The 23,569-nt window shown below is 38.4% G+C and overlaps 1 protein-coding gene across 2 annotated transcripts; it reads left to right on the forward strand.

Annotated features, from left to right (window-relative positions):
• The first annotated feature begins 1,653 nt into the window (after nucleotides 1-1,653).
• Nucleotides 1,654-22,766, forward strand: wbp1lb (WW domain binding protein 1-like b). Of its 2 annotated transcripts, none has more exons than XM_042485402.2 (4): nucleotides 1,654-2,032; nucleotides 12,219-12,321; nucleotides 17,030-17,191; nucleotides 19,026-22,766. In XM_042485402.2, exons 1-4 carry the CDS (start codon nucleotides 1,946-1,948, stop codon nucleotides 19,859-19,861), a joined length of 1,188 nt encoding a protein of 395 aa, XP_042341336.2. In that variant the 5' UTR covers nucleotides 1,654-1,945; the 3' UTR covers nucleotides 19,862-22,766. The 2 variants fall into 2 exon arrangements, with proteins under 2 accessions (XP_042341336.2, XP_042341337.2); XM_042485403.2 differs by lacking the exon at nucleotides 1,654-2,032 and adding an exon at nucleotides 8,304-8,473.
• Nucleotides 22,767-23,569: the final 803 nt, after the last annotated feature.

Below are 23,569 nucleotides of genomic sequence, written 5' to 3' on the forward strand. Positions count from 1 at the left end.
TTGACAAAATTAACATGTACAAAACATCAGGTAACTAATAACAGCACACATAAAAAACAACATATCTGAATGATACAAGTATGGATGAAGAATATAAGTGACAAAAACCAACATAAAATAATGAATAATTTAAAAACAACATTAAAAAAGAAAGATAAACAGGAGTATGAGCATACAGATCAAAAAAGTATATTCAGTCAGTGGATTCAGTGGAAGATGGATGATTTTCCAAAAGCTTGATACTTTTTTTTAGTTAGTAAGCTAAGTGATTTGAAAAAAAGCCTTCAATTCTGGGAGAAAAGATGAAAATTTAGGAAGTGACTGGGAGAATGTCTGAAATATGAAAGAAATTGCATTTAAAATAAACTAATGAGATAAACAAGAACACTGTTGTCTGGATTATCATAGTAACAAATAATATCTCTCAAGTTAAAGGAATACCCTGAATAAGAGGTTTCAAAATATCGATTCCAGATCTGTCCAAAATCTTTTGGATATAAGATAAGCTAAAATCATTATTAATTCCACACCGAGGAAATTCACGTTTGACAGCTCGAGAGTCTGAAGCAAGAAAAAAAAATAATAATAAAAAGAATTAAGTGATTGAGCGCTAAAAAATAGAATAAAATAAAAAATGCAAATTACATAAATTTAAAATAGAGTATGACATTTAAATAGATCAGGGACGATATTTGGTAAATACACTACATAAACCTTTCACTTAAAAAGATACTGTATGCTCATTATTGATACTTGCACAAAATAACTGAATTACACACAAGGTGTGTAGTATATTTACTGTTAATATATGACAGTAAAGCCTCTAAATATTATAAGACAATACATTTTAGCTATGATAAATAGTTTCTATATTTATAATTTTGTAATTTATTTATTTATTTACATTAATCCACATTCAAACAAATGTAAATGCACAAGAGTTAGCCGGGGAACTAGTTGTCATTGGTAGTCCTTTGCTCGATGTTAACAGGCATCCTAAAATAATTTTAAAAAATACAACAATAAAGAGGACAACATTGAAATAAAAAGGCACAAAATACAGTTAAGCATGTACATATTAAGAATATAAAAAGCAATTTCACATTATGAGCGGATAAAATCCCAAAGTAAATAATGTGGACAGTTTGTTTTGTTAACAAATATTAATTATTTTCCAATATATTGTTTACAAAGGGAGTATTAAGTGGCAATATCTGTAAATTTAGCAATAAAACAATTAACAGGGTATGTTTTCTGTAAACATTTGAGACCTAATTATTTAGCCTCATTTGAGTTGCAGTACAAACTGGCTGATGACATACAACATCATTTGAGCGGCCTCTGGTCCAAACACATAGTCTCTAATAACAATAAAAACCTCTCTCCAGTCATTTATCACGTCTCACATTGACTACAGTCTCATAAACGTGGATAACAAAGTTAAAAGGTCATGAGGAAAGGAATGCCTTCCCTTGTGAACATGTGTTCCCATAAACACGAGAAGCGGAACCCAGGAAGATAACAAGGCCATGCACCAGAGACGCACCGATCACTGATTGGTCAGTCTCTCCCCAGCTGGCCCGGGCTGTCCAATCGCGTGTCAGTCCGTAAAACCAGTGGCAATCCACGCAACTGTACGCCCATCACGTTGCGCACATGGATCGAGTCGGGGTGAGCACGCCACACCCAGCAGACCGAGGCAGAGTGCTGGAGGAACGGCTTGTGTAACAGCTGTATCAGCCAGTGGCACCGCCGGCAGCAGCAGCAGCAGCAGCAGCAGCTCCGTGCCTTGTTGAAATGTCCAGAGGAGGCGGCGCATGCAGCGGCCTCGCAGCGCCACAGGGGCCGCCAAGTAGTTGAGGATACTCGGACACAGTTTGTGAACGACAGCCGCTGCATGTTTGTGTTTTTGCCGAGGCTGTAGCCACTTTTTATTTTGAATGGAATGAGAGGCGCGTGTTCGGCTGTTAAAATGGGATTGTTTTTGCACGCGGTTGGCTCTGTCACCCCTCCCGAGTCCGCAGCAGACAGGGTAAGGCTGAGCAGCCGAAAACAAGGCTCTCTCTCACGGGACTGTTAGCTAGCTAGTTACCAGGCTAACGTAGTAAACTGTTGAACTAGACATTTATTGTGTCATAGAACAACAACCCATTTTATTGTTAGAAAGTAGTAAGTATGCTGTCTTTATATATTAACTTGCTTTAACTTGTACTGTACTGTCAAGAGAGATGTTAGCCTGTTTACTGTGCACGGTTGTTAGCTGCTAACGCTCCTAGCATTGCTGGGACGCTCGTGAGTCAGGGCCTCGCGCTGTTGTGTTTATGGTAAAGGGTTGACTTTTAGGCAGAAGTGAGTTGCATAAACAATGAAAGCAGTTCTTCAGGTATGAATGCAGCCACACTAGTAGACATCACAACTAGCACGTTATTAGTGCATAATCTTTGCCAGTAAAACAAAAAAGTTGTTCTTTTAGTCAGTTAACCCAAAAGCTTCTCTGTGTGAAGATAATGTCAGTTGTTTTTGTCAGTGACATTGTAATAATCCTGTCCTACCAGTTGACCCAGTAGTCAGGTCACCAGTCAGTGTTATTCTTTATAGAAACTAATATGTTTTAAATTATTTCATTTATTAAAAAAAAACCAAAAAAAACCTCTTGAGCTTTAGGAGTGCCCTTGCCAAGACAGACAGCACCATAAGTTACAGACAGACAAAGAACAAAAAATACAAAATCAATATTAGTGGTTGACAGATTATCATCCTTGCCGATTATCAGGGCTGATATTTGGCATTTTACTGATTATTAAAAAAATGATTTATTACTAGATGCAAAGAAACTTGTCATGATAGGAACCTTTACTTTGCAAAACCTCTATTTGTATTTATTCATTTTTTAATTTAAAGTTTTGCTTGACTGTATCAAAAAACATTGCTGGGAACTTGCTGTATATGATTCTGAATGTCTCAGTTTGGATTTAATAGTTTCCAAAGGCATTTAAACAAACTTTTGTGTTGGAGTTTGTTACCTTACAAAATTTAGATATTGCCAAAAAGACTTCAATTTTTATTGTAAATGCCTATCAGTTCCAAATAGCGGTTATCGGTCTCAATATCTACTAATAATCGGAATTGTTATCGGCCTTGAAAAACCAATGTCGGTCGACCCCTAATCAAAATATGCAATTCACAAAAAAGTAATATAAAACAAAAAAAAAGAAGAAACATGGAATGAAGTTACTAAAAGGAGTGACTAACAGGTACATTGATATATGCTAAAAGATAATAATCACTGTATTGCTATGTGTTGATATATATCCGTTTATGTCTGCAGAAATTTTAGTACAGTCTCCAGGCTTTCTCCCTCCATCTTTATAATAAGTCATAATAATAATTATAGGGTGTTATATGATACTGTCATGGCATTCATAATGATTTCCTATGAGATCAGAGTACAGTTTGTATTTCTGAATAGATTGTACTGCAATTTTACATTACAAAGGTTCACAAGTCACTGCTCACTTCACTGTCTCTGGATGAGTGAATTCACAATGTAGCCTCTGAGGATGCAGAAATTAGAAGTGAGCTTTAAATAATTATCCATTGTCAAAAGTATTTGCACCTGCCTAGAGGGATGTTTTTTAAATTCTCAGTCTCAGTAGTGTTACCGTTTTGATGCTAAATCTTTTGGAGACATGCTGTGGTTTCAATATTACATATTGTTGTGATTCTTTTGACTCAACTTAAGCATGCATAGTTTGAGTGGGCAGGTTAATGTGATTAGTTAGCATCCAGTACTGCTCCGCATCAGCAATTGACATTGTGTAGGGTATGGTTACTTAGCAATTATTCCTGGTCATATGACTTTTCAGTGAGAACTTCAAAAGTTCCCATATTGTAAAATGCATATCTCCAACAAGATGTCTGGACTTCTGTTAAGTTGTAGTGTCACAGATTAGCTATATAAACTGCAATGATGGTGCAGAGATGCAGAGAGCGCAGATGTGGAAAACAGCGAGCAATCAGAGAAGGCTAGGCTTTTTTGAGAGGAGAGCTCCAAGAGAGAGGTGCTAAAGTGGAGCGTTTCAGACAGAGGGTGAACACAGGTATGAAATGTTTATGGAACATTAAAGCATGTAAACATGTTCTTGTAGAAACCCCAAATACAAGTATGAACCTGAAAGCAATCATAGTATGGAACATTTAAGGGCATGCAAAGTGCACTGAGAAGCGCTGAATGTGAGGTACATGTTTTACCAGGGCATGATAAGTGTGAAACCACAAACTTGCATAATACTAAGTAAGTTTTTTTTTTTATATATCTGTTTGAGGAAACGCAGCAGATTTAGCATTGTGTTGTATCAAGTGATAATGCCTGCCAGTAGCTTGAGTAACGAGATGCAGTAACAACATTCTGCATTCTTGCATCTGCATTTTTGCTGAATACAGACTCAAGGATGCATCTGAGCTGCTTCGTCATGAGCTAGACTGAATAGATTTTCACAACAATCTAGATTTAGGTCATCATTGGTATCCCCATCACTGCTGTTTTCTTCTGGTCAAAGTAAATACACATGAAAAGCTATGGCTGTAATGCCACGGCAAAAGAGTTTGCAGCGTTGTGTTGGCATTACTGTAAATATGAGCTACTAGTCATGAGAAAGTAGGAAGAAAACTTATCAGGTATCACCCAGATCAGGGCTTAATCAGTCTTCTCACACAAGATTTCCTCCTCCAAGTTTTATCAGTAGCTCAAATATCTCTTAGGATTCACTTAGTACTGATGGTTTAAGTTCCTCTGCAGTCCAAGAGAAGACATCAAGGCACAAGGGTCACAAACTAATTTAAAGGGATTGGTGTCTGCACCTTTTCTTCCCAAGCAGTTACTATTATTACCACGTGCCATATCACGTGCAAAGTCTGTATCTGTTTGTTACACGCATGTGTGCATAAACCAACTAGAGTCATGAAACATGTATTTGCAGACAGGTATTATCATTATTTAAAGAAAAGCATAGGTGGTGAAACTATCCCTTGGAACAGAAGTATGTTATTTGTTGGTGCATGTTAAGCTGATGGCCCTTGGCTTCAGGGAGAAAATAGTTTCATTGCATGACCCTGAGTTATATCTGCTATTTGCGTTCTTCCTTAACAGCATACACCATAGAGTTAGGTATATTATATCTTTCACAGTATTATCATAACCACTTACTGATCACTTCTTGTTACTGTCAGACGTTATGGTTAATGCCTCGCATTTGCTCTGTTCTTACAGTCAACAATATACACTGTTCACTCTTAAAGCTCCATGGCTCTGTATCATTTTTTGTTTGTATATATGATATATTTATTTTAAATATATATATATTTAAAAAAAAAAAAATATATATATATATATATATATATAGAGAGAGAGAGAGAGAGATTTATACATACATACATGTAGGCCCATATAAACTAACAAGTCTTGTATACTTCAGTACTTGTCCGCCAAACAAATGCATTTCCTGTTGATGTAACTTTGTCATCAAGATGTATTTAGATGCTGTTGTATAAAAACCCTTACAACTTCTTTGTTCCTTTATACAGCTGTTCATAGTACCGATATTAAACAAAAGTTGTCTGACGTTTTGTTTTTTTTTTTTTTTTTGTTTTTTTTTACTAATACTTTGATTAAGAGCTTGTAAAGCTATGGTGACTATTAAAGTCACATGACATTGTTGATTAAAATAAAGCTAGCCTATAAGCACCATGTTATCCTCTGCCACACACACACACACACACACACACACACACCTTAAACACACAAATACTCTGGGTTTTTTTAACTCCTGAAAATGACGACCATAATTTTTAAAGACATTTTAAGATTTCATGTTTGTGATCGTAAACTTTCAGGGCTCAGCCCAATTTAAGATAATCAAATGCCTAAAATGGCTTAAGATAATCAAGCCATTTAAGATAATCAAATGCCTAAAATGGCTTAAGATAATCAAGCCATTTAAGATAATCAAATGCCTAGAAATCTTTATATGATTTGGGGAGAACATGATAGTTGCCAAAGAAAAAAAGATAATCCTCTAGAGCTTTTGTCCTATTTTTTTTTATCTAACTGTTCTCCAACTATCTTCATTGTTTTGCAGCCGCAATTCGACAAATGTTGAGGGTGACTACATTTCACTTCTGCCACCTAAAAGAAGGCAAAAATTGCCTGATGTTATGAATTGTAAGCTCCATAACAAAGGAAGGATAGGAATGTGGTGTAAACAGCATCTGAAAAACAATGTTTGTAAAACTATGCTGGAGTAGAGTTCACTGAGTGAATGTTTTGCTGAAAAATCTATTACACTGAATCCATTTCATAATAATCTGAACTGCTCCAATTGCAAATCAGGAATCCTCAACAATGCCTACTAAATGTGGTCTTTAATACTCTGAACTTAATATTAGGCTAAGAGAAGAACATTCAGAGAGATAAAGAATGGCATAGCAGGATGCGCAACAAAGGCATGTATTTTTCTCTGAATAGCACAAGGTTGACACCAATGTATTTGAAAAAACCTAAAAGTTTCTAGGCTTTTGAGAAAACATTTTGGGCCCCAGAAGCCCCCCAATCCCTCCACCCTGCTGTGCTTCTGGTTTGTAAGTTTTGTAGTACTGGTTTTTATGCAGTACTGCTTAGGACAAAATCCTCAGTCTTAAAAAGGTCTGCCTGAATCATTAAAACATTCTCAAATGATCAGCATTGCTAATGCATCAAAGTGTTTATAATACATTAATGACAAAAAAAACAATCTGTGTCAAATTCGATAGTAATTCTGCAAGGTATAGCGAGGATGTCCATCATGAATGTTCAACTTGACTCTACCTGCCACTCCACCTTTAGTGCCGAGCTTCAGGACAGAGGTCATGACAGCTTTACCTCTTAATTTTGTGCCAACGGTTATGTGAAAAGGCTTAGTCATTTAATAGTAACAGTTAAAGTTTGTCTAAATCTTGTATCTAAAACTGCTGGCAAACGTACTCTGTGTTCTAACTTTTAGGTAAAAAATGGTAATTTGTGTTTTCTCGACCGACCTCCTCAGCTGTTGAAATTTGGAAGACACTCAAAACATGGCAGGGGTGTTTTGTTCTGGATAACCTTGATGACTATGAAACAGCACCTTTCTTTGCTGCAGGACAGAATATTAAATAAGGGGTCAATGAGGTCATTACGTGCATCAGCTAAGTTGCCAAGTCCTACAGGCCTGTGCTAAGTGGATCAACGCTGACTGTGCAGTCAGAATTAACCAAGAACTGCAGCCACTTATCTCCAGGAGCAGTATTCAATAGTCAAAGGGGCATTTTTTAACCGTTCTCGTTGTCGGCTCATTTCAACAGCTTCTCATTATATAGGTTGATTATTTTCTAACGCTGCAATAATTTCTGGGACGGTAACCAAATCCACCTTTAATCTGGCAGTATAGCATGAGAGAGGTGGATTGTTTCATGTTTGCCTGTTTGGATGGTTGACAGGAATCTAGTCTGTCTGGATTCTTTGCTCGGTTTGTCTTACAGGATAAAAGTCAGCCAGGGATGATCTCAGATGATCACCTTTTTTTCAGGTTCAGCTGTTTGATTGACACCCTATCACCTAATTTTTTCTTGCTGCACAAGTTAGTTTTATTTTGAGGAGTCTCATGCATGTTAAAAATTAGATCGAGCACTTTTTCTTCACAAAGTCCCTTCAGTACTCTTTGTGTAACTGAAGAGCCAAACAAACTAGATACGTATCTGTACTGAATTGCAAAAAGCGCTCCGCCTGCCAAGTAGAGAGCATATGGTGAAGAGTAGTTAGTGACTCAGTGAAAACAGCTGAAGTTATCAGAGACAAAGTGGAGACAGAACATCATGTTTTTATTACACAGACAACGCAATCCCTCTGTGTTTGGGCTGTTTTCTTTAATGTCATGTTGATAAGGTTGAAACAGCTGTTGAGAAATGACTAATCTGTTGGGTTTGAGGTTGTGGCCACATTTAAAGTCAGCAGTTTGGTTTGTGTTGATCTGGTGTGTGATGAATCATTCCTGTGTTACTGCTCTGTGTCTGGATTTCTCAGGGCTTTTCTTGCTGTTCTCTCCCTGCCTCACACTCAACACACACGTCTCACCACTCTGTACGACGTATTATCACGCAGCGGCCCCAGCTAGGAGCTCGCCCTCCGCTGCTGCTTGGAAATTTCCGTAGAGCAATTCTTGTCCACTGTTTGGGCCTGGATTGGAGTGGGGTGAGTGTGAGTGTGTGTGAGTGAGTGTGTGTGTGTGTGTGTGTGTTGGGTGGACAGAGAAAGAGAGAGAGAGAAAGAGGCAGGGAGAGAGTGAGAGTATGTTTGAGAGCTGTTTGACTTCTTTTGTGGGATAATGACCCATGAGGTTGGAGGGACTTGTCTGGGATTTTTGGACCCTGGATCATCATGCCTCACAATCTGGGACCTGCGCTGGTAATCTATAGAGAGCAAAACTATCCTGATATAGAAATTTGCCTAGCTAATCATTAAGCTAGTCTCGAAGAAAAGATCTGAGGGATCGCAGATATGGAAAAATCCATAGACGTTTCTTATGAGAGGGTTTTGATTACAGTGATCTCTTGTCTTTCGGCACTGTGCTGATCCATCTGTGTCCTTTCACAACTTTTCACGGGGTATGATGGAAATGCTTACTCAGATTAACTTTTGATCAGGCAGAGCTCCTAGCTTGCTTTATTGACAGCTAAAGTGTGTAATGTACTGTTGAATTGGAAACAGATTGATTTTGGATAAAAATGGACTGTTGAGCCAAACACCTTCTGATAGTTTAACACTCTGATTTGGCCACTTGGCTAAACTTTTAAGTTGAAGTTGTTTATTAGGTCTGGGGCTACATACTGGTTTTGCACTGGCTGCGATTCAGAAATTTACACTTGATATGGGCCTTTGATGAAATTTAAGCAGCTTACAAGCACAAGTGGTTGGGACTTGTTTACTCCAGAGCTAAGTATAAATGTTAGTTACAAGATATCTGCAGTGTTATCATGATTATTCAAAGATGAGGGCTAGACATGTTAAAAACACTGTGCTCATACCCTATACTACTCAGTGTACAAAGGATGCATTATGTATGCATTATGTAATAGTCTTTATAGAATGCTGTCTATTTTTTGTAGTTAGTTTATGAGAAATAAGCATACTTTGTACTTTTAAACTAACAGCAAATGATACAATACATTTGTTATCGGACATCAAATATGATTTTAAAATTCCCCTGAAAATTAAAGGGTAACTTTGGTATTTTTCATGTTTTTTCATTTCTCATGTTTCTGTGCTCAGTGACTTATGGAAACATGGAACATTTTTTTATAAACTGGCTGCAGTGTAGACCCTGCGTGAAATTGAGCGCTGCTGTCCACTAAAGTGCTCTATTTTGCCACTGACAGGCTCAGATTGTTATGTGTCTGACAGCATTACTGAAAGGATATCTAGAGATAGACCTTTTTTCAACGAGTAAGATCATCTAAGCTCCAATTACATAATCAGTAATTTTAGCAATATTATAAACACTTAATTCCAAGTCAGCAGAAACATAATAAAACTCACCAAAGCTTTGTCTTTGCACAATTCCAACAATCACCAACTCTGGTTTGGTTTAAATAAACACTTCACCCAGTTAAAGGTGAAAATATGCTGGCTCTGTACACATTAAATTTGATTATTTAAGTGAAGTCTTGTGTGTTTGGCAATGGCAATATTGGGATCTGTTTCTGGTTAAACAAAAATGCCCTTATTCTTTAACAAAAAGAATCCATTCCAAATGTTTCTCAGACATCTATAATAACAATCTGAGCCTGTCAGTAGCAAAAACAAGCTATTTTAATGAATGCACATTGAAGTTCCTCAGTTGCCTGCAGGGATCACATTGCGGCCGGTTTCGCTGCTGCAGCGCTCTCACTCAATACTGGGCCAATTTCAAACATTGTTGTTCCCATTAGTCACTTATTTTTGATGTAATGTTTTATTAATTAAGATATATGTCTGATATTTTGTAGTATGGCCACTGTATCACTGTTTTTCCCTTTTTTCCCATATCTTTTATGTTTATTTCTATTTCTTTTCTACGTGTTTTTTGTTGATTTTGAATTGTTTTACCACCCTGAGTGATTGAGATGGTTAAATACAACTGCCGCCATAGAGTTTGTCAGCCTATTGGTGTGCAGTATGTAGAAATATAAGTGTGGTTTCAACTTTTTAAACAATTTGGCCTAATGAAGATCCAAGAAGATGTTCATGAAACTTGTGTGGTGAGGAGTAAGGGTGCAGGCATTACTTTTTTCCTCAATGTACCCATTAGTCACTTGACACAAAACCATGGGAAAATAAGGTCCAGGTTGGAAAAAAACTAAAGTTAGCATTTAATCCTCATTAAGAGAAAGATTTTCTCTCTTTCAGCCTTGCACATTGCTTCTCTTTGCTTTAGTGAATTGCGCTGTGGGACAGAAGTGTACATCCACAATATGCATACTAACTGTCTTCAAAAATACCCAGTTTTATCATTTTTTTTCCTGTGTTTACATACTTCACACCACAAAACCTGTTAAGAAATATGTATTTATGTGTGGAACTGGGACACAGCGCGCATTTCAGTAAACGGAAGAAAATAGTACACGATAAACCAGCTTCAGAACAAACTAAATCAAAAATATTCCTTTCTCACAGAGAAAGTTGACATGTTGACCTAATGTCACTGAAGGAAAAGCAGAAGTGTGAATAATAAAATTAGAGCTGCTTTGGTTTCTGGGTCCTAGAGTCATGCAGGCTGACCCACCGCCACACTGTCATGGCTCACTGGAACACTTGTATCGAAAGGTCCTTGTTGTGTCACCTGTGCTCTTTGTACTATGTGACAAAATGCAAGCAAAAGAAGGGAAACTCTAGAAATGACTCAACTTGTAAGTTGAGCGGCTCAGTTATGGCCAAAAATCATAATCATGATTATACTGTCTAATGTTGAGTTAATGATTATTTAACCCATTACTTATTGAATTTGAAAACACTATGTATTAATTGAACGTATTTAAATAATAAAAATAGATGAATAGAAATATAAATCGAACATGGCAAAAGAGGAGAAGGAAAAGTTGTGAACAGCAGTTACTTTGAGCAGCACCCATGGAAATAAATTAGAATATAATATATGTGAATATATTCCGTACTTTTCCCCTGATGGTCTGCATAAGTTGTTAAATTTGTCACTGGTTGCTTTTAAGAAATAAGGCTGCTAGAGGGTCAAAAAAGTTGCTAGATCTATAGAGTGCACCCCTGTAAAGGAAAGGGGTGTGCTGGAGTTATAACGCAAGTCAAAATGAGAGCATCATTGCGAAACAGAATGTGGCAAAGTAAACGATTTTTTCTAGATTTTCTTGTTTTTGCAATTTTTGGAAGCGAAAATCTTGATTTGAAAATAAAAAGTGTTTTTTGTTTTTTTTTTACCCAGCTCCAGTTTTTGTCCTGCTTAAGAGAGCGTGGTGCTCTAACGATGACAGTTAGTTCAAACCACTTTGGTTGTGTAGGCTAAGGAGTACCAAGGCTTTAAGAAACTGACCATGACATTAGAAAGGAAACACATGAACAACAATGAAAATAAATTGAATACATTAAGTGACAACAGCTTATGAACAGGATAAGCAGCCCTCCAAAAACACAAAGATCATTTGGCCTGAGTGCACCATTTTATTTTTAATCATTACCCAGCTGTGAACACTTGATGGGGCTGAACATAATGTGCATAATGTGGTAAATATAAAATCACAGTCACTCTCACTTTATTTCATGCTTGTCACTCAACTGAACTTGTTATGTAGCTTCCAAACGCAGTTGACTGAACCAGTTACGACTGAGGTTATGTCATCATGATAGGGCCAAATATTTCCCAAACCATTGTAGATCAGTTGAGTTCTCTTTGCATTGGCCATAAACAGTCTTCCTGTTGATCAGTGTAAAACAGAAGAAACGTAATTCATGCTGTGTGAGTCAAAAAATAAAACATGAAACCTGCTGGGGGGGGGCTCTGTTTTTTATTTCTTTAGTGGTTCAGCATGTAACAGGATGCCACAACGTGGTGTTGCCTTTTCTTTTTTTTGTTCCCTTTTACTTTTTTTTAGTTGAGATTTTGATAATGCTTTCCTATTAAAGTGACACAGCCTCTCTTTTGCAGAGCCTCCTGCACTGTGAAGGTGTCAACAACCAGAGCTACATCTGTGAGTCGGGACACTGCTGCGGGGAGTCTCAGTGCTGCAGTTACTACTACGAGCTTTGGTGTAAGTATCCTGTTTGTTCTTGATTTTTCTGCTTTCTATACCCTTTCTCACTCTCCCTCTCTGTGTCCACAATATTCCTAGCCCCCAAAATTCCTAGTGGGAATTATGGATATGACCTTCTGTCATTGCTTTTACTGAACCAGCATCTCCTAGCGGTAAGCTACAGTATTCCTCCATTGCTTTTTGAAAAAAAATTATAAAGGAACGCAACTTGTCACACCCTAAATTGGAAAGTGTCATCATACTTCTGCCATCTACTGTTGAGGGATGGGAGGGAGACCTGATCGAGTTGCTTCGGATAATGTACTCTAGCATATTAAGCTTCTTGTTTATTGCAAAAATTTGCAATACGAGACACATTTGCTCCCTTGCTTCTCTCCACTGGAGGTACCTCTCTGGCATTCACCACTGTCTCCATGCATCTTGCATTTAGGCACCGCAGCTGCATGAAACTGTCCTCTTCTCTGTCTCCACACTTTTGCTTTCTGGCTCTGTGTATGGTCCTCATCAACCTCCTCGTCATCATCATCTACCTTAATATCACCATCTGACCTGTTAAAGTGAGCTGTCTGAGTAATGAAATTGCACTCTGTCTTGTCGCGGACGTGTCCAGCCGCCACATTTTCTTCACTCTTTCTTGGTCAAACAACTCTCTGAAAACTTTTGACGGATTTGAAAAATGCTGAAAATTTAACCTGTTCCAAAAACCTTAATAATGGATAAAAGTTTCAGAGTCAGTGTGCAAAGACCTTAAGATAAGACATATTTAAAATTTTAGCCATTCAGACTACCATAAAGTGGTTGAGGAGTGGTGGTAGGTCTCCTGGAGTTTTAAAAACTAAAAGAAATGTAATTTGGCTGGGTTTGTAAGGGTTTCACTTCCTCTGTGAAACACAACTTTAGGTTTTTTTCACCTTAACAAAATACATTTTCGTAAAATTAACTACAGTTCTTTATTTGTTCAATGTTACGTATAAGCTGAAACTCCTTCTGGTTTTTGAAATTGTTAAAATGAGTTAAATGAACTATAATGTCAGGAACGCTATGTATTAGCTGTTCTTATTTCCCTTTAAGAACGTGAAATGTCAAATGTCGTAATTTACACAGGTTGTGTCTGAAAAGTGTTCTTTAAAAGTCTGTGGCAACATGGCCTTATTTGTTTCACGAGGCAGCCCTGAAATAAGATGTAGTCCACGTCAGACCTTGTTGCTGACGTGACACCGTACAGTTGGAGAGGAGAGGGGCACATACTTGTAGATTAAATACAAGGGTTTCAAACTCAAAGAGGGTATGTTTACATAATCCTCTCTGCAACAGGGTGTGACATTAGTGCAGTAGTCATGCTACATGTGCTGATGGGTTCTCTTTTTGTGATCCTCCTTTCCAGGCTCAGACCACGATGTTTGAGCATCACCAGGTTTTGACATAGAGCAGAACTCTTAGCTTATTTTAGTGACCTCCAGCTCACATGATGTCAACAAATACAGTTTACATTTATTACCCCAGAATTTATACAATCACAGCTTTGATCTAGAATTTTTTGATTGCACTGCCAATGCTATGCCATTTTAATGACATATTGTATTTTTATTATCTGACATTACTTTTAAAAGATTTGGTCGATAAATAAATCTCCAGCAGAGTTTTTTTTTTCTTTTCTACATGCAAATAACCTTACTCAGCCTCTTTTGTAACATTTTATGATGAGTGTACAAAACAGGCGTAAGAAATGCATAACTTGTGATGATTTCATGAAGGAACTAATGCAGGATGTTTCATAAATTCCTGTCGCTCAAACCGATGAAATGACCAAGTCACTGTGAGTCTTTGTGAGTAGTTGCTTATATTAATTCAAACTCACTGTAACCTTTATTTATGTGTCACCAATTGTGTTTGAAAATAGATACACTTTCAGACTTGTGCATTTGATCATTGCCTGTTTCAGGGAAAAGTTAAACTATTTTTTTCAGCCAGCCAGCCAGTCACATCAGATGTAGATGATAGATGCATGCCTCAGCAAACCAGTCAAGTTGCAGTCACGGTTTGTGTCCATGTCGGTGAAAACATGGATGGTTCACACACATCTTCAACGCTGCTGCACAGCGGATCTATATAGTCAGCACAGTTTCAAGGTGGACAACCAAGATAAGTGCCACCAATTCAGTATGTGACCTGGGGTCTCCCCTCCTGTTCCCGGTTTACAAAACTGAATAATGGATGGAAAAGTGTTTCTGCAGAACATTAAAATGTCACATTGAAGTTGACCTTTGACCTTTTGATATAAAATGTCATCACTTATCATTTTATCCTCTTTGGCATTTTTGTGAAACTTTGTCATAATTGACCTTTCACTAAGTCCCACCCCTCGACACAGACTGGCCAATCATAGTGTGGCATCGGTCAACTCCATCAAGGGTCCGACAACTACATCACTGTGGTCCATAGACTCTCATGCAGTTGTTTCAGATTTTCTTTATTTTCAGGCTGGTTCGGTGGATTTTGAACCAAACGTTGTTATAATGGTTCTCGTTAGCTGGAGAGGTTTGAAAGAGATAAACATTTCATACCTGTTCTAAAATCAAACCCTTAAAAGTGTTGTGTTAGTCAGCTACCTTAGCTAAGGTCAGCTAGTTAGCTGAATTGGCTACTGAAAGCATACACATGCTGCTTTGGCTCTTAAATGACGGTGAATAAGCACCTACAGGAACAGGTGGGGGGAATCAGAGAAACTTCACAAGTATTTAACCAGCTGTGTGTCATCGCAGTGTGTGCAGATGAACAGTGTTAAGCTTACCCCCATGCCACTGCCAGCGCATGGTCCTCCCCCAAAGCTCCCAAACTGTCAGCTGCCGGAGGACCGCACGCTGGCGGCAGCACGGGGGAAAGCTAAACACTGTTCATCTGCACACACTGTAATGACACAAGACTACACACAGCTTGCTGAATATCGGTGAAGTTTCCCTTCTTTTTCATTTTCGGAAGTCTTAATCGCCAACTGATGTGGTGGTTCACTTTTACAGTATGATCAGTACGTTAGGCTTTAGCTTCTATCTTAATCTTTTTTTACCTGTTTCTGCACTTGAGTGAGGTTGATGTCCTGAACATATACTTCAGAAACATTTCGTCTGTGTCTCTGTGAAATGGCTTCAAAATGTCCCCTGAAATTAGACATTATTTCTTCAGGGAGTGCAATCAGTCACATGGTGAGCTCCATGCTAACCATGTCAAAGGGACAGGGCTTAATGAAGGGTCAATTAGTAAATGAATTCTTCACATATGGCCTAAAACAGAGTTTGTGAGGTCACGGTGACCTTGACCCTTCATTATTGAGTCCATGTGGATGTTTGTGTCAGATAATAGGAAATTCTCTCCTTCGTGTTTACAAGAATAAGATGGATTCAAGGTCACAGTGACCTTTGACCACCAAAATCTAATTAGTTCACTGTTGAATCCAAGTGAACCCTTTGTGCCAAATTTGAATGAATTCCCTTGAGGCATTCTTGGAAGTATTGCGTTAACGAGTCTGGGATGGACAGACAACTCGAAGACAGAATGCCTCCCGCCTCAGCTTTCGCTGGCATGAAGGCGTAAAAGAGCTTCGTACTTTTCTGCTTTCAGAATCTGGTCAGATGCATTAATCTAAATGTCCTTTATGTAACTGGATTTCAGTTCCATTTGTTGGCATTTACATTAATGTATGAACTGCATTATATTATGTTACTATGATATTAGTCGTGCACTTTTAAGTAATTATGTTGTTTTGTGCACCAATAAAATAAAACCATATTCTTACTCCTTATGTCACAATTTAGGCCTGTTTAAGTAATGTAGTTTTCTTTCTGAAAGTACGCTGGTAGAGGTAACTGATTCTCTGAATATGCTGTAGTCCAGGGTGTGAGTGAGTCATGCTGTCCCTGCCACATGGATATTAGAGCTACTGCAGACAGATAAATTGGCCATTATTAACTTCAGCTGAAAATCTCAAATACTGAATTAGCATGTCTTGATGACAGAATGGCGGAGATGCACTGTACTGAGTACTTTATTTTATAGAGAAACTGGCTGTTTTCCCTATAGTCCTCAAAGTGAAGTCCCAGCATTTTTCTGTGTTGACGTAATGCCGTTCCTCTTACTTCAAACACACAGTCATCACAAACTGGAGTTTTTGAAACCAGCTTCTGCTTGCTGCTGGTGTTAAGACTGCTGTTTAAATAGTACATTTCCACACACAAACCTCTGTAAAAAATTTAGGACTTGACGTCAACAGGAAAAAGCACAGATTGTTCTTAAACAATCACACTGTGCTGGGATGTTTTGCTGCAGTGTCATACATGTGTTTGCTCCAGAGAGAAATCTGTCAGTGCCTTGTTGCAGAGATAAGAACGGACTTGGACCTTTCAAGGATGACCAAATTGTTTCTGTGCCATCAAATTCATAATGCAATACACGATACAAACATGTAAATGTTTCACTATGTTGGAACCAGATGTTGGCAGAGTTTGATCTGCAGTGTTATGTTTGTGTTAGCAGGAGGCAACTTATGTTACATCACCACAAGCTGGTACAGTTTAACAGGATGGATACTGTAGAGCACAGTCTTAACCGTTCAAAACTATTGTTTAAAATATCAAGCCAACAATCACATTAACTTCTTTCGGGGTTCCACGGTAAACATATCATGACAGTGTTGATCTTCCTCTCTCTTCAGGGTTTTGGTTGGTTTGGGCAATCATCTTTATTTTGAGCTGCTGCTGCGTGTGTCACCATCGCCGCACCAAACATCGACTGCAGCAGCAACAACGGCAGCACGAGATCAACCTCATCGCTTACCGCGAAGCACACAACTACCCCTCTGTGCCCTTCTACTTCAGTAAGAGCTGCCACTCCGACACACACAACCTGATGATTAAACCTGATGAGTAACATTTCTGGGTTGCATTCATTTTATACTTGATATGACCTCTATTGATGACTGATGACAATTACTTTGCATGGATATGAGTACTGAGCAGCAGCTAAAGCTGCAATAATCAACACTGTCATAATGATCTCAATGGATCTTATAACTTAATATAGTGTGAAACCACTTTTATCTCAATGTTTTGGCCCAATACTTCACTACTTTGATTCAGTCTTACTGCTCCTATCTGCATTGTCTCCAGCTGCAACAAACAAAAACTTTTTTTATAAACCCTCTGTCACTTTGCGCCGTACCAAACAACAGACAGACAAAGTTAGTCACTAGCTGGTGAACACAGTCAAGCATTTAGTTGCTAAAAAGACATATATTTTTCTCAGGGGTTGGTTAAAGAGCCAGGTGGACAGACACACGTGCTTAAGATGCTCTGTGTCTGTGGAATGAGTAGAGAGATTTATTTTGTGAACAACTTAATAAGGTGATAATATTAATGTTGTGTTTACAGCTTGGTGGCGCTGTCCCTAAGTGGAAATTAAACAAACAAACAAAAAAAAACATCTAATTTTTTTATCCTCCAACTACTTGGTGAACATCCATTCATGCTATCTATCCTGAGCTTTGTAATTAAAGAAACAGGTTAATTTTACACACTTAATAAATCTCCAGTAACCATCAGATAAAAAACAATAATGATAATAAAGTAGAATCTTTAAAGGGTGCCATTTTTCTCAAAAGTTGACAAATTTTTTTCATGTTAGTTTGCGTATCACTGTCAAGTCAGTTTGAATGGGTAAAAAAGGCCTGCTCAGAATATCAGGTTTAAATCCTTATTGATGAAAAGTATTTATGGTTCCTTCTTTTTTTGTTTGAGGATGGTCCTACCCCTCTCTCCCCTAAACATCTTAGCTTGGAAGAACTGTCAGTTTTCGCCACACTACACACAATCTCATTTAATTCATTAATTATCTGTAACTGCTTATCCTATTCAGGGCTGTGCATGTCTTTGGCCTGCGAAGAAGCTGGTGAAAAACGAATCAATCTTCTGCTCTGTTAAAAAAAAAAAAGTTTTGGTGCACAGAATAACTTTGTGAAACCCAGCAAGCTCTATTTAATGCTGGTGCACAGAGTGTATAAATTATTTGGTCATTAAATCTGCTCGTATACATTTTTATTATTTGAGCCCATCACTTGGCCCACCAGCTGCAGAGTTTGACAGGCAGTACTCCAGACGTTGTCCAGAAGCTTCCTTCATTGTTTCTTGGAAAGAATATTACTGAATAATTCAAATTTCTAATCAGTGGTCTTCTTGTTCCATCAAATTGAAGGATTTAAAACTAGTGACAAACAAGGCAGTAGTACTGACTCAAAACCCTGGCTCAAATGTAATGTTTGCACTGACATGTATCCCTGGTTTCACACAGCGTCAGAACCTTGCCTGTTTGCATGCCCCAGTTTTCAGGAAACGGCCAGTATTGCTCTCTTGGTACCTCGCCAGTGTTGCAACACCATCTCGCACAGTGCTGCAACAGCCTTCGGCACAGAATTGACCCAGAAATTAGCTTGTTTTGTCACATTTTTCCCCCTATTGCTTTGGGAATGTTCGAAAAGTGGTCTGGGAAGTTCAATGAGGTCATACTGAAATTTGTAGGGGTGGTTTGTTTAAAGCAGGCATGTCCAAAGTACGGCCCCAGGGTCAGTTGTGGCCCTCAAAGCAGTTTTAGATGGCCCTTGGCTTGTTGTGTAATCATTTTCATTGCATAGGCAAATGTATGTTTTTTTTCTGCAGGGTTTCTGCCAAACTACCTCCTGCCTGATTATGAAGAGGTGGTCAATCGGCCACCGACTCCTCCCCCTCCCTACAGTGCCTTACACACAGGCCCATCCTCAGTGGCTTCTAGTCCACTGGATCCTGAGCAGCAGGAGGGACACTGTCCAGCCATCCAGCCCACTGCAGTGGCCCCGGTCTCTGACAGTCTGTGCTGCAGACCCAGCATAGAGGAACCACAACCCCCCACCTTAGACTTTAGGCCAAAGCCTGATAACAAGCCCATGCAGACAGCACAAGAGTCAGGCGTGATACTGCTGTCAGACCACCTCAACAGTGAGGGACTTACCAGCCAGGAGAAAAGAAGTGGAAGTGGGGAGGACTCCTGCAAGGATCCCCTGCTGAAGGACTTGTCGGAGGGTTCTGCTGAGGACAAAGACCGACTCCCCAATGGGAGAAGGAGGCGATTTACAGGGGACTCTGGGATTGAGGTGTGTGTGTGTGGCACACGTGGGAGCAACAGTTTTAGCGGAGCTGGAGGGACAGGCCAGGAAGGCAAGGAGTTGAGAGAGCTAGAGCGCCTGCTGGGACGAGAGGGAGATGAAGAGGAGGAAGAGGGGGAAGAGGAGGCAGGCGACTTCTGTGACAGCTGCGGCCATCGAGCCTCCTTCAGTGCGGAGGAGGAGCAGGCGCTGGGCGGGCTGGAGAGGAGGGTCGCACGTGGACCACCAGGAGCTCCTCAGCCGGCTCACCAGATCGGCAGCGCCTCGCTCCACCCTCCAGTGTGCCTCCTCCTCCACACCATCAATGAGCAGGAGGGACCGCACCACAGCAGCAGCACTGAGCCGCAGGGGTGAACCACAATCAACACACCTATCAGAGAGGGAAGGAGAGAGCACTTGAGACAGAGCATGGAGGCAAGCGCTTTTGTATCAGAGCAAGTTTGTTGTGTTTAAATACTTTCAGATTGAGTATTTTTATGATTGTGTGCATCTTAGATAAAACAGGTGTGGGAGAAGGAAGTGGCATCTCAACTGAATATGATTGAGATCCAAAGGTTGAGAGAGCTTGCTTGACTCCACACTGGAACAGTGGCCTTAACCTGTGTATGTTCGGGCAGTACAAGCCCTTTAACAGCCTGTGGCAACTGAGACTTCTCACATTGCTCACGCACACACACACACACGCACACAGGGTCTTTCAGTTTTTCCTCTCATGCAACAAAAGCTACAGATACACAGTCAAAGACGTGATCGCTGAGGCTGTGACGTCAGGACACGACGTTCACTGCCCAGGCTAAAAGCAGCTCTTCTCACCGGGTGCTTGCAACAATTCTGCAAAGCTGTTCTCTGCAGGCAGGAAACCAAGTAGAATTAAAAAAAAAAAACAGCAGGAACTTTTTGGATGAGTGCAATGTGGATTTGCCACAGTGTGTGCTTATGCAAACTGATACTGTAGGGACATTAGTACAAGACTGTGTGGGACATCCCATTAGAGTCAGATTCATACTTCTTAAGTGCTTTTTGCAGCAATTAAAAACCGCTCTGCCTTGTGTCCGTTTTTGTTGCTCTCTATCTGCCCCGCTAGTGATAAGGAAGTGTAAGTGCATTTACAAATCTTCATGTGAGCAGTTCCTATTTTGCACAAAGTGTATTTATCTTTATACATGAAGTCTTTAGTTGAAGAATAAAATCAAAACAGAAATTGCTTTAATTAATTCAGTCTTAAATTGCAGTACATGATTAGGATTTTGTTGCAACATCTGTAAGAAATGGACGTCTGTGAATTGTTAGTAGGGAGTGCAACAGATTCATTTAGTACACAATCTTTTTTTTTAGCTTAATTTAAATAATGTTTGTAGTTTGTGTCAACCAAAAAAGCAGAACTTTGATGAACAATGATTTCAGTGAGACCATTATAAAGCAGGTATTAAAACAAAAACAAACAAACAAAAAAAAGCTTCTTAGAGATTAAAACTGAGATGGGCAACGTCAGACCTCAAACTTTTGTGCTAGTCGCCTCAGTAGATTACCACCTTCACCAGCTATACAGAATAAAAACATTTACACTCTTTGTATTGGATTTTCATAGTAGCACATTTGACCATGCTTTTGATGTGGTATTCATAAATAAACATTTTTAGCAGCTTCCTAAAGGGTTCAAAAAGGTTGATTTCAGTCAACTGGACTAAATATGGCTTGTAAACTGTTTTTTACCAATGGATGACCCTGCCACTCTAATGCATATATTCTGTTCAGCGTGAGAGAAGAAATGCTCCTTTTAGGGAAAAAAAAACCCTTAAGTGTCCGTCTGTTGTGTTTTCATTATTTAAGGGATATTCATCCCCTTTTTAAGAATATAAATTATACCATAATTTCTGTGGTTGTGGAGCAAATATCTCACATTATCTGTAACACGAGTGACAAACCCAACAGGGCAATTTTAGAACAGTTATCAACAGTTACAGTTGAGAGGAAAAATACCTCACTGGGCACTGAAGAATGGGAAAGAATTAAAATAAATTGAGTTTGGATTAAATAAATGATAAACCAAAACAGTAAATACAAAGCTGAGGAAATGACAGGTCAGATGAGGTAATAACATAACAGTTTGATAGTTGCCCTTGGTTAATTTTAATATTTTAATATCTATTAACAAGGGTTTGCAAACAGGATATGCCTGAGGAGCATGTGTGTTTTTCTATGATGAATAAACTACAAGTTAACAAGCAATATTTATAATGCTGCACTGTGGATAGAAAGCAAAAACCACGTAGTTCTGTTAATGTATCATCTGATTCAGACTCATTCGTTTGAAATGCCTATGAGGACTTGAATGTTTGAAATCAAACTTTTACGTGAGCTACAACAGTAGATGTTGATAGATGATGAATGTACCATGAAAAATGCCACTGGTCATATAATGAAAGTGCTGTGGGTATCTTTTACAAATTAAGTGAAATTTTAATTTGCCCGCTCTGAAATTAACTGGAACTTGGCAATGCTTCATACCACTGTATGATGCAAATGGTGTTTCAATTTCTTTTTTTTTCTGATTTCCTTGAGCACCCTCAAAACTGCACACGGTGCAATGTCTGCAAAGCACAAATGTTTCAGCCATTGGTTGTGCAGATTTCTGTTTATACCCTAAAACAAACTAACAGAAGATGTCTCTCAAAACTACTTAGCACAAGTTAAATTTTAATGTATTAACAGTAAGATGACTGAATCTTACCCATCAATGCCTGAATACACTCTAAAGTGCTTTATATGTAATCCTTTTTGTGAGCTAGGAAGTGATACTGTGTGACTGTGGTACATGTGGTACCAAGACAAGCTATTTTTCATATTGGCTGAATCCTGTAAGAAGAATTATTGGAACTGTATAAAATGTCAGAACCACTTTATATTTGAAAATGTGTATTATATTATATAACATGTTTGTGAACCAAATAGTTGCTTTCATAATTTTTATGAAATCATTAGCTTTATTGTTATGGACAGATTTTTTTTTTTTTCCTCATTATGGATATTATTTTTTCTGTTAAGGAAAGACAACTTCTTTTGAAGGGTACGATTGACTAACAGCACAGTAGATTATTTGTTAACAAGATCAGGGGCATCTTGCCAAAGACACGTTTTCTTTCTTCATCATGTGTGTAAGGTGGTTTTGCACATATTCTTTGAATGTTTTGATCATAAGCCATTTATTACAACAACCAAGATGGATGTATGTTCAATAAATTTGCCCTTTCAAATTCAAGCTGACTCTTTTTTTGTATGGGAAACTGGGGGAAAGCAGGTTTAGTTGGGACGCTTTCTTTTCGACAAAAGAACCTTCCGTTACAGACTAATTGAACAATATTGAAATAATGTCATCCCTTAACAGATACAGGTGTCAATAAACAATTTGTCAAGTTTATTTGGAGCCCATCCTAAATGTTAAAGGCACCGTTTTGTTCAATGTACCAGGAGTGCGTTTTTTTCCAAAATTCTGCCTCCCTTGGTCAGTTGGGACACCTTCCTCTGGGCTAAAAAATAACGGGGCCAATATTTAAAAAATGAAAACGAAAAAATGCAGTATAAGTTTGAATACCTTATATTTGACACTTATGCAAACACATCTTTGAGAAAATAACATTTGTAAAATTATTATATTTTCATAAATTACTGAAATATGTTTTTTGGCTGTCTTCTGAGTCTTCATTTTAGTTGCATCTATCAGCTCGATTTGGCTTCATGTAGTCTATAGGTTTCTAGGTAATAAGAGTTTGTTTCATTTTTCTAAGGAAATACAGTCATTAACAACTAAGAAAAAAAGTTCATCTCTGCACTTTCAAAATATATTTGGAGATTTAAATGTAGGCCTATATAAAGTTTTTCTTTTTTGTTTTGTTTTTTACATGGCCTACTAATTTTGGCACCCTTAATTTCTTAATAGACTTAACATACCTTAAAATAGTCAATTTGCAGTGGGTTTTATTTTGTTAAGAAAAGCCTTTGTCTTGTTTTGTCTGCTTATTGTTGATTCATATAAATAATACTGTCCCAACTGTCCCAAGGAGA

The sequence above is a fragment of the Plectropomus leopardus genome, chromosome 3, assembly GCF_026936395.1.
Source record: "Plectropomus leopardus strain MGB_pleo_1.0 chromosome 3, ASM2693639v1, whole genome shotgun sequence".
Lineage (NCBI taxonomy): Eukaryota > Metazoa > Chordata > Actinopteri > Perciformes > Serranidae > Plectropomus > Plectropomus leopardus.

Excerpts from the sequence above, each read along its gene's own strand:
- wbp1lb (XM_042485402.2), top strand. The coding sequence starts at position 1,946 with ATGAGAGGCGCGTGTTCGGCTGTTAAAATGGGATTGTTTTTGCACGCG. Across the intron at positions 2,033-12,218 it reads CCGAGTCCGCAGCAGACAGG|AGCCTCCTGCACTGTGAAGG; the intron begins GTAAGGCTGAGC and ends TCTCTTTTGCAG. Across the intron at positions 12,322-17,029 it reads TTACTACTACGAGCTTTGGT|GGTTTTGGTTGGTTTGGGCA; the intron begins GTAAGTATCCTG and ends CTCTCTCTTCAG.